At 40.7% G+C, this 12,500-nt stretch overlaps 1 protein-coding gene across 3 annotated transcripts in view; it reads left to right on the top strand.

Moving 5' to 3' along the window:
• stau2 (staufen double-stranded RNA binding protein 2) overlaps window positions 1–12,500 on the top strand; it is a 139,650-nt gene that overhangs the window by 33,449 nt on the left and 93,701 nt on the right. For all 3 annotated transcript variants that reach the window (XM_079660917.1, XM_079660916.1, XM_079660915.1), the window contains exon 7: window positions 7,301–7,408. In XM_079660917.1, the coding sequence (XP_079517043.1) occupies window positions 7,301–7,408 (108 nt within the window). The remainder of the gene's footprint in view (window positions 1–7,300; window positions 7,409–12,500) is intronic.

The following is a 12,500-nucleotide window of genomic DNA, read 5'->3' as shown; positions in this document are numbered from 1 at the left end:
GGTTACAAAGAACTCAATGGAGCTCTAGGAGGAGATTCAGGTGATAAGGGGGGGGGGGGGGGGTTACCTTGGTTGCTGATTGGCTAATGCAGGGTTCATACACTTTTTCACCAACGATTTTCAATGACTTCTCCAGGACCTTTACCTAATTTTCCATGATCAAAAGAATTACACTTTCTCAGCCGTACCACTGAAAATGGTTTATTTTAACATGGAACAGGAAAATAAGGTCTGAAACATGTTTTGCCTAAAACAAATCAAATAGGCTGACTAGCTTCTACAGACTAAAGCAATTAACATCTCTCACCAGCAAAACACCTCGACAGTTAAAAGCCACTTTACGTTTCATTATACGATACAGTATTTATTATCATTACTATTTTGGCGATTAGCTTAAATATAAATTATATTTGATGCAACTTTAGTTACATTTCCATGACTTTTACAAAACTTGGGGAAATGTATTGTTTTCCATAACTTTTCCAGGGCCTGGAATTAGCATTTTGAATTTCCATGACTTTTCCAGGTTGTTAATGACCGTAAGAACCCTGTTTATAACATTGAAAAAGCCTTAAATAATTGATCTGATTGACAGAAAAGTAATCGTTATAGCTCAAAAATCATGTATACGTGGGAACTCTGATCATACATCATTAGTTGTGGATAAATCTAAATGTTCTTTATTAGGTTATAAAATGTCAGAAAATTGTAAAAACCGTCCATCCCAGTTTCACAAAATCCAGGATGACGTCTTCAAAAGTATTGTTTTCTAATCATATTCTAGATGTTCACTTTAATATGAGACAACACGGAGAAAAGCAGGATGTCTCCGTCTTTCAGAGGCTTGTTTTTCTTTGCCTTTCTGGTTTGGTTTTCTGCACCAGACTTGCATATTCATAATAGTTTATGTAACCAAAACAAATGTGTGTGGGTGTGTTTGTGTAGTGAAGCAGTCGCACATAGCCCTTTGTTTTCATGTTTGAGTGGCTATTTATGTAAATTGAGTCATTGTTTTTATCAGATCTAAATAAAGCCGTAGATTTTCTTTCTTAGAAACTAATGACACGGATTTCCCCTCATAAATACCGTGGAAACCAGAGGGTTGTGAGGTAAACAAAAGGCTTTCTCAAGACAGGAAGCACTTTGTGTAGCAGCACACATATTTATTTTTATAGCGTCCCCAGATTCAGGTCAGCACTTTCATTCTAGTTTTTATATTTAATCATGTGATTCCTTACGTTACATATCGTTGAATAAAAGCTCTGACAGATCCGAGTTTACAGAACACTTTGAGCCTCAGGGCGTACACACTTCCAGGCGTGTAAGATCTCACACACACACACACACACACACACACACACACACACACACACACACACACACACACACACACAAACACACACACACACACACACACACACACGGAGACGGTCATGTTCTGCAGACACACAATGCTCCTCAATTTGTAAAGCAAGACTGAGGAGCAGCGGTGAACAAAGAGCACATTTATTGAGGCCGACGCCACGAGAAAGCGAGTCCCAAAGAGGAGCCAGAGCCACGGTTTGAATAACACACAGTGATGCCAGCAGAGAGGATGCTGGGTAATTTGATTTCCGGTGGGAGATGATAACAACAGTTAACGGTTAAGCCTGAGGGGAAACCCTGGAGAGGTAGAGTAACATAGCATGCTCTCCTGTCAGAGAGCCAGGGGTGGAACAAGTTCCTTTACTTGAGATAAATTAGTAATACTACTAAAGAATACTAAATACTAGTTTCAAACTCCATTAATCCGTCTTAATTGAAATCACATAACTCACATCTTAAGAGCTGCTTTTGATCTGCAATTCATTTTGTGGCTTTTTTACATTACATTTTAATCTGATCATTAATTTAATAAGAAAACGTATCTTAGCCTCCTCTGGTGTCACGTAACGGCTTCTTATCCCCTTTAGCATGCGTCCACATTTTGACCCTACACTTTGTACATCTGGGTGCTTTGATGTATACTACAATACTGTGTGCAGTGCTAATTAAACACTTAGTGTATAATTCATGTAAACACATGTTCTTTTGTAAAAAGTAACTACAGCTGTCAAGTTAGTGTAAAAAGTACTATATTTCCCTCTGAGATGTAATTAAAAGTAGTAAAAAATGGAAATACTCAATAAAGTACTTGAGTAAATGTTATTTCCTCAACTAGTTATAGCACATACATCTCTTAAAGGTCCCATGCCATGGCCATTTCTACTGATCATAATTCCATTGTTGAGGTCTACTAGAGATTCCATTGTTGAGGTCATACAGCATCTCTGTATAGTATGTGTATTCACTCTCTGTCCTACACGGCTTGTTGGAGCTCCTGCCCCCCCCCCCCTCCCCCCCTCCCCCTGAGCCCAGTGGCCGTCTACGAGACAGCGAGACACAGCGAAACCCAGCCCGAAACACACACACCCGCAGCCTGGCTGGGAGTTTGTGTGTGTGCCCAGGCTGAGTTCCGCGGTGTCTCGCTGACCTCACACCAGTGAGCCAGCTCACACTGTCCGCTCCTCGCAGCAGAGAGCCTCTTAACGTGTGTGTGTGTGTGTGTGTGTGTGTGTGTGTGTGTGTGTGTGTGTGTGGGTGTGTGTGTGTGTGGGTGTGTGTGTGGGTGTGGGGGTGTGGGGGTGTGGGTGTGTGGGGGGATGGGTCCAAACGTAACGGCTCCGCAGATTGGTCAATTTGGACCAATCTGTGGAGCCGTTACGTTACGTCACTATACCCAGGAAGTAAACAATGGAAAAAGAGAAATCTCCAACGAGGCGTTCTGGGGCAGCAGAGACAGGTCTTCTCTGTGTTAGAGTTTTACTCCCTACAGGGTGTACTTTGAGGGTTTTGACTCTGCAGACCGTTTACATGCAGAGAAACCTTCAGAACACACAAGGGGACGGGTGATAACCAGAAAAGCATGACATGGGACCTTTAACAGTTCACAGATGTATGTAATATAACAAAAAGTAGTATTTTATTCTACTAAACAGTATTTAATTTAACGTTATGTATATCATTTACTTATTTCTGCATCTACTTGCACATGGTATCACTCGCGCCATTTAATTAATTTTTTTATTGCATTATTTGATGGTTTTTAACGTCTTCTCTTCGGTCTATTTCTGTTGCATTTTGGAGGAGACTTCACGTTTCCATTGATAAAACTAACTATTGATTGTATGACAATAAGGCCTATGACTCTATTAGAGTAATTAGAGCTCAGGTGGATTCTGATTCAATCTGATGAAAGCTGGTTATGTATTAATTTTAGCGTCAAAAGTTCATCAGAGCGGCAAATCCTCCATTAAGGGAGAGTTTTAAAGTGGGATCAGAGAGAAAGTCATCCGAGGTGTGAGGAGAGCAGAAAACAAAGTGCTCTGACCTCTGATAAACCCAGAGTGTTGAGTAATAACAGCGCTGTGAGTGGACCGAGCTTTCATAACACCCGATAACACACATCAGATATAAACGTCTCACATTAGTACATACTGTTAGCCTCTCAAAAAGTGAGATTTTCTGCTTTTTCTAGGTTTAATTTGGGTCAATATATTTTGACTTTTAGAAACTGGGACGGGCATTTCTTCCTACTTTCTGTCTTATAGATTAAACGATTGATATAAAAAGTAATCGGCCTTCTCATTGATACTGAACATTGAGGAAGATAGTTTGTAGTTGAAGATACGTGATATATATATAACAGGAAAATTCACTTTTCAGCCTCTTAAATATGGAGATTGGACACACACACACACACACACACACACACACACACACACACACACACACACACACACGCACACACACACACACACGCACACGCACACGCACACGCACACACACACCAACACACACCAACACACACCAACACACACCAACACACACACACACACACACACACACACACGCACACACACACACGCACACGCACACGCACACGCACACACACACCAACACACACCAACACACACCAACACACACCAACACACACCAACACACACCAACACACACCAACACACACACAGAGATGCTTTTTAATGCAGCCTTGAGAAAGGGACTCGCACCATTCATCACACGCTTTATTAAGAATGCTTTACATTAGTAGGAGAACAATGAATAAGTGATGAGGCTTTAATGAAAACAGGTCCTTCAGACTCCACATAAATACATACATGAATATATATGTGTGTGTGTGTGTGTGTGTGTGTGTGTGTGTGTGTTGACATATTGTGCCTCTTGTATGCTTTGCTTTTATTTTTTTATACACTTTACCTACTGTTTTACAAACTTTTTACCCGCAGTAACATTTCTGTTAACAGGAATACGCAATCAATCGATGAGTCCGTTGACAAAAATATATATTTTAAATAATATATTATTCATTAATATAAGTCAGAAAAGCAGTTTTTTAGCCTCTCAAATTTTGTAGATTTGCTGAATTTCTAGAATACATTTGGGTTTTTGACTGAAAAAACATTAAAATCAAAGATATGCTTTGATATATTCTGGATAATAATAGTCAGATCAATCAATACTTAAAATAATCATTGCAGCCCTATTTTCAATTGAAATAGTTGTATTTCTTAGATTCCCATTTGTCTATTACTTTCGTGATTTACCTAATACATACATTTCTAATTCATTGTTAGACACACACACACACACACACACACACACACACACACACACACACACACACACACACACACACACACACACACACACACACACACACACACACACACACTCACACTCCTCTCTCTTGCCACTGTGCGGTCTTTCTCTCGCTGTGGTAGGAGAACCTGTGAAATCCAAGAGACCCGGAGCATGAATCATTCGTCGGATCGTTTTCACAATGAGATAGGCGGGAAGGAGCCCAAAGGGAAAAACTGTAGCCATTCAGACGTAATCTGACAAAGAGCTGGACGCGATAAAGATCGAGACACGAGACAATCACACCTAAGCCCCTTATTGTGCGGAGGACGATACCATCTAGATGTCTTTATTAGTAAAAGAGACCAAGAGCAAGACTTGTAGGAGTAATTTAAACCATCATTCTCATAGATGAAGTCTGTCTGATGAGACTGAAACACCTTAAAGAACATGCCAGAACAGGAAAGGCATGGGAAACAGGTTAGATGACATTCAAATGTGGATTAAAGGTGATTTTCAGACGGTAGTTTGTATTGGTTGATGTTGACAAATAACCTTAATGGGTCTATTCTGGTGAAATACAGATTGCAAAAAGGTTCCTTTTATTAAGTTCCCATGTACTCCGCTTAATAATTAAACATATTTCCCCTAGGACCAAAGAATAAAGAGATAAGAAATTACCAAGTTCGATTTGTTTGCAAACAGAAACAAGAAATCTGCGTGTTTTTTTTAACCTGAACTTTCTGTTCCTTCTTCATTTTGAACGCATCAGATCAACTTCTCATGCCGGGTTGAAACATATATTTCAGCCCTTGAGTTTTTTGTATTCTCGAGGAACAATTGTTAATGTTATTATCTAGAACACAGAGTCAATATCATGTTTACTGGACCACCCCTCTGCAGGGCCTTCCTGCTCAGACAGAGGACCACCAGTCACATCCTGAAATACTGAATATCAATATCCAATATCAGATAATGATCGCAGCAGCTTGGCGGACATCCAGCCTGAGTTTGTGAAGAGCAATCCTTGGTGCCATGGTGTTTTAGCACTGAATTGCAGAAACATTAAAGACCATAATGCATTCAGACATTCACATCTGATCATTCATTTAACTTGGAGAACTTATTTTAACGTCCTCTGGTCTCATATAATGGCGTCTTATCCCCTTTCAGCATGCATCAGCTGTCCTAAATTGACTTGTTATCCAGTTTTAAGCCACTCTTTTCCCCTACACTTTGTACATCTTGGTGCTTTTTAACTCTGAATAAGGATTTTATTGATTGGACGTCTGTATCTGAAGCGATCAGAGAAACAAGCTGAGCTAACATTATCGTCAATTCTGATTTTAACCCTTTAAACTGCTTTAGTCACACTTTTTACTGCAACAATCCTCCTGAAGCATGACCACTGAGGGAATACTAACTAAGAAACTCCAACTCCCATGATCCCACACTGCTTCACCCCCACAACAAACTATTTTCTTACTGTTTTCATTGAAAGACCGAGTTTAAACTACCGGTAGTGCTACAGAACAATTTGGACACCTCTGACCCAAAAATGGCCCTACTTTGAGCCGTACGAGTATTTCTAATAATAATAATAATACATGTGTTTTGTAAGCGCTTTTACAGTCGCTTTACAGAGGAAGTACAGGGGGTCCGCGGGGTCTTAAAAAAGTGTTAAAAGTTGATAAATCAATTTAGCGAAAATGAAGTCTATTAAAAAGTATTAAAGGGCATTTTCCAAGGTATTACATTTTGTAGCTTGTTTTCAATAAGTATATAAATTGTCCAGAGAGGTTGTGTTCTACAGTCTGCCTGAATGTAATCATTGCGTAGGTGTGTAGTGTGATTCTGTGTAGTTTATTTATGGCATCCCGTTGGATTTCACGTCATCTGAACAGGACATCGCACGCTCACTGCTTGATAGTGTGAAGGTCCGTTTACGCCGGTTGCTAAGCAACATCGTTATGGGGAAATGCAAGTTTGCATCCAAATGGTTGAAAGATAAGGAGGAAGGACAATCAATACTGTATATAGTCAATGTGAGGTAAAGTGTGTCGCCAAGGTAACCGGTTAGAACTCAAAGTGGAGATGAGGTCTTAGAATGTATGGAAAGGGTCCAAAGATCCAAAAATACTTAAAGTTCCAAAAATACTTAAAGTTCCAAAAATACTTAAAGTTCCAGATATACTTAAAGTTCCAAAAATACTTAAAGTTCCAAAAATACTTAAAGTTCCAAAAATACTTAAAGTTGCAAATATACTTAAAGTTCCAAAAATACCGTAAATTCCAAAAATACTTAAAGTTCCAAAAATACTTAAAGTTCCAGAAATACTTAAAGTTCCAAAAATATCGCAAATGGTTGGAAGATAAGGAGGAAGGACAATCAATAGTGTATATAGTCAATGTGAGGTAAAGTGTGTCGCCAAGGTAACCGGTTAGAACTCCAGGTGGCGATGAGGTCTTAAAATGTATGGAAAGGGTCTTAAAGATGGTCTTAAAAGGTATTAAATCTGACTTCCTGCATATACCCTGGAGTAAAAATGGACAACAATTAAATTAAATTTAAGAGGGAAGTATTTCTGTTTTTGACCTCCTGATATTTTCCCTTCTCTTCAAGAGCCCAGAGGAAAAAGAGGAGTCTGAGGAAGGATCTGACGCCAGCAAATCAGAGATCAGCCTGGTGTACGAAATCGCCCTGAAGAGGAACCTGTCTGTCAACTTCGAGGTGAGAGAAAACATCATGACGAGTATTTCCCTGAAAAGCCATCATTGTGAGGATCGGGGAAATGTATGAGTGGACACAAACCGGAGGAGTCACGCTGATAAAACTCTGAGTGAAGTCACTTCTCTTCAAAACACTGGAAGCTCACAGCCTTTAAAGGCCTGTGGAAGTTTCTATAGTGTGGAAAGTTATTCTTGACTGATTGACGTCACTAACACGTTATTTGCTTAGTCTTGCTTCATTTTCCCGTCAGTGAGGTCCCTTATCTTAAAAAGACTGGAAGTGTTAGATAGCTCATTGCCTTTCGAGACTTGTGGAAGTTTCTAAATGTGAAATTCAACGTTTTCCTTCACTGGTAGACGTCACTAACACGGCCCTATTATCTTTAGAGGTGACTCATCTGATAAGTTGCTAATTAATGTGGATCATTTGGTGCTGGAGGAGTCATTTCACAGAGTTTGTCCTGAAGTAAAGGGTCTTAATACTTCTTTAAACCACCTTTGCATTGGTTAACTTCTTAAGCCAGAACACATCATATTAATAACCTTCCTTAATGTTTAAAGAAACATAGATATGTGTGTTTTGCTTTATTTTCAGTCACTTGTCTTAGACCCCATTTACACGGGAGCGCAAACGGACCGAATTCGTTATCAAAAAAGTATTCCGTTCACACGCATTCGGCTCATTTAACGTGTCCGTTCACACGAGACCACTGGAGACGCTGTAGTACATATGCCTGGCCTGTAAGTGGCGCTGTACTTCGGCCACACAATACACCAAAACAGCGAAGAAGACCCCCGAGCATGGTTGCCATGGTTGCCCTTCTGTTTATTCTCCGTGGTGGATTTAGCAACATGTAGTTCATGTAGTTCTCCATGTCCACTTGTTGCTGATGGTTGTGGTAGAGGAGCTGTAGATTTTGCACTAACACCTGTAGCATGGTCAGTAGCAGTAGCTACTGACCATGCTACAGCAGTGAGCAGCAGAGGTGGGGAGAGGCGGGGCTTCATCGTTATCAGGAAATGATCGTAGAGGGGCGTACACACTGAGCCGTTTGCCCCCCAGAGCGTTCCGGTTGCAGGTCTATCCACCTTGGGACCCGCTATCGTTTCCGCGGTTCCGTTACGGCCTCGTGTGAACGAACGGGCTATACTCGAGAGAAAAGTAGCAGATACAACCCGTTTCGTTCTCGTGTAAACACCGCCTTAAAGAGATTGGACATTTTGGATGACGTTAGTATTGTAAGAGTTTCTGTACCCTTGTGTTTGGAGGTGACTCAGCTGATAATATGCTGACTAATGCGGATCATTTGGTTCTGGTTCTGGTTTGTTTTTCGGACAGAACATATTCATACTCAAAGCCTCTCTCAGTTCTTCCTCTGGGCTTTAACGGCGAACACTTCTGAAAATATTCTCTATCCCCTATTGATATGCAAAATGACTTAATGCGTGTTTACCTAGTTTGTTTTTCCCATCAGTGAGATCACTTGTCTTGACGAATGTTTAAAGACTGGAAGTGTTTTAAGTGTTTTATCTGTAGGGTTGACTCGGGCGATAAGAAGCTGATCAATCTCAATCATTTGTTGCTGGAGGAGGACTTTCACAATGATTTGTCACATGTTATGATTCACTTTATGTAAGTATATAGCCTCTAAATAGTACTTCTACTGATCTTAAGCCACCTCTGCATTAGTCAGCTTGAATATATTCATTCACAGCTGCGTTTCAGGAAAGCTTTTTGCAGAAGTGACGTTGATAAATCAGCTGCACAAGTGCTGCTACAATTTCACAATTTTGTGTTAACATAAACACAAGGAGACAGCTTTCTCTTAGTTTTGCCGAACAACTTTCCTCTGGATATTATAGGGAAAAATAATGAACTATTCGAACCTTTTCCCCAACTTTTCCATCAGCTTTCATGCATTTTTGCCCAGTTTTCTTTCATTTCCCCTTAATTTAGGCCCCAGATCTTAGAGAGAGTTAAAATACTGGACAATAAAGATGGTTCATCTTTGTTTTGTTTTTTGTGACTTTCAAAGTGTTTCTGGTCTGATTGATATTGCTAACGTGGTCCAGTTGCCTTTGGAGCTGATAATGGACTGAATAGATGGAGAGATGGATGGATGGATGGATGGATGGATAGGTAGGTAGGTGGATGGATGGATAGATAGATAGATAGATGGATATAGGGATGGATGGATGGATGGATGGATAGATGGATAGATGGATAGATGGATAGATAGATAGATGGATGGATAGATGGATAGATGGATGGATAGATGGATAGATAGATAGATAGATGGATATAGGGATGGATGGATGGATGGATGGATAGATAGATAGATGGATGGATAGATGGATAGATGGATGGATAGATAGATAGATAGATGGATATAGGGATGGATGGATGGATGGATGGATAGATAGATGGATGGATGGATGGATGGATGGATAGATAGATATATGGATGATAGATAAATAGATAGATGGATGGATGGATAGATGGATAGATGGATAGATAGGTAGATGGATGGATGGATAGATGGATGGATGGATAAATAGGTAGGTAGGTAGGTAGGTAGGTAGATAGATAGATGGATAGATGGATAGATGGATAGATGGATAGATAGGTAGGTAGATGGATAGAGAGATACTTTATTAATCCCAATTTGGGAAATTCTTTCATCACAGAATCAGAAGTGTGTTCAGACTTTTTAATACAATACTTAAAATACTTAAAAAAGTGGAAAATCATAATTTCGATCATTCGGTACTAGAGGAGCATTTTCATAGTATGAGTATTGAGTAAATGATCTTAATACTTCTTTCCACTGTTGATTTGAAGCCATGTCTTCATTAGGGTTAGCCTGTTAAGACAGAAAATATTCACAGCTGCGTTTGAGAGAAACTTTTTGCACTTTTTTCTTAATACAACAATCTTTCTCACAGTTTTACCCAACAACTTCCCTATGGGCATTACAGTAACACTTCCACTGCTTTATAGCCTCTCTCCCTAACTTTTTAAGTGCAGTCTGTCCTCACATGACCTGCAGCGTCTGTTCTCTTTGGCCTTCAGCGTATCTCCAACACTCACTCCCTGATCGCCCTCTCTTCTTCTTCTTCTGCTCTCTGCAATGTGCCAAAAAACAAGGGAGGCTCAGTTTACTCTGCGTCCCCCCTCCCTTCCTCCGCAGAATCCACCTAGCATCACTCCAACAATCACACATGAGGATGGAAGGAAGGGAGGGAGTCTCTTCTTTCTGTTGACTTTGCTTTGCTAATAAAAGTTTACACAACCTTGAAAAAATGATATGAAAAAGCTTCCCAATCCTCCCCTTCATTGTTCTCATTTTGCTCATCAGAGCATGACATGACTGTCCTTCCTGGGACTGCTATTAATAATTTAATCCAGCTAAATCTGGATTGATGTGATTTATTATCTGACACGTCTTTGTTCGGAAATTAAGGCTGCTTTCATTTTCTGTCCCTTCATACAGGAAGCTGACAGCGGCATTTTTTATAAGCAGACCATAGTCACGTTCCTCTCTAGACCCACTGAGTTCATTACTGCCGTCTGATGAGCATTAAATCAAGACATTTGTCTTAATTTAACTATCTATCCCGATCCCTGACAGCAGCTATTCTTTGCCTATTAACTAGTGATTTGTGTGACAGTTATGGGCTGTTTTGTTCAGCCTTTTCTGTGTCGTAAATGTGTAATTTAAAGTAAAAACATGTCAGACTTTTTCTTAATGAACCACAAAAAGCCACTGGGATTTCTCCATGTGCTTTTGGGTTGTTGCAGAAAATAGGATCTCATACAAATGATACTTAAATGTTTTGGTCACCACCACCGCTAAGCTAAAGGAGGCTAATGTTGGGCAATAAAGGAACTACAGCACGGTCGCATGACTTCACGTCACCACCGCTAAGCTAAAGGTGGCTAAGGTTGGCCTATAAAGGAACTACAGCACGGTCACATGACTTCACGTCACCACCGCTAAGCTAAAGGAGGCTAATGTTGGGCTATAAAGGAACTACAGCACGGTCACATGACTTCACGTCACCACCGCTAAGCTAAACGAGGCTAACGTTGGGCTATAAAGGAACTACAGCACGGTCACATGACTTCACGTCACCACCGCTAAGCTAAAGGTGGCTAAGGTTGGCCTATAAAGGAACTACAGCACGGTCACATGACTTCACATCACCACCGCTAAGCTAAAGGAGGCTAATGTTGGGCTATAAAGGAACTACAGCACGGTCACATGACTTCACATCACCACCGCTAAGCTAAAGGAGGCTAATGTTGGGCTATAAAGGAACTACAGCACGGTCACATGACTTCACGTCACCACCGCTAAGCTAAAGGAGGCTAATGTTGGGCTATAAAGGAACTACAGCACGGCCACATGACTTCACGTCACCACCGCTAAGCTAAAGGAGGCTAATGTTGGGCTATAAAGGAACTACAGCACGGTCACATGACTTCACGTCACCACCGCTAAGCTAAAGGAGGCTAACGTTGGGCTATAAAGGAACTACAGCACGGTCACATGACTTCACGTCAAAATCTCTTCACCTTGTTAACCACAGACCTTATTTCAGACCAAAACACTTTTTATTTCTGGGGTTTAAGGACTCCTTCTTGCACCATTTGACCTCCGTTTTTACCTTGTGTTGTCCCACTTAAAAACTGTTGATAACTTTGGTTCTCCTTCTCGAAACATCAGTCACGCCACATTAGCTTTCCTGTGCCATGTCAAACTAAACTGTCCGAAGGCCAGGCAGCAATTATCCTCCCTCTGCTGGCATCCCATGCCTCTCTTCCCCTCTGCAGCAGATTCACTTTCACCCTCAATCAGCCTGTTGCATGCACACAGTGTGGCCGGAGCCCAAGTGTGAATTACCCACGTCTCCGAGGGTCCATTACATTATAACTCATTAGTTTGGCCTCATCTCCCTCGCTGCCTTGTCACTTCCTCTTCTCATGTCGTCTTTGATGCACCGAGAACAAATAATACTCTCCCACTCCTTCACTTCATGCTTCCCACACACCATAGAGAGATGGTAAAAGTACACATCCTTTACTCAAG

The sequence above is a fragment of the Notothenia rossii genome (genome assembly GCF_949606895.1).
Source record: "Notothenia rossii genome assembly, chromosome: 12".
Classification (NCBI taxonomy): domain Eukaryota; kingdom Metazoa; phylum Chordata; class Actinopteri; order Perciformes; family Nototheniidae; genus Notothenia; species Notothenia rossii.
The sequence above is the reverse complement of the archived record's forward strand: the minus strand, read 5'-3'. Positions and strand labels throughout refer to the sequence as shown.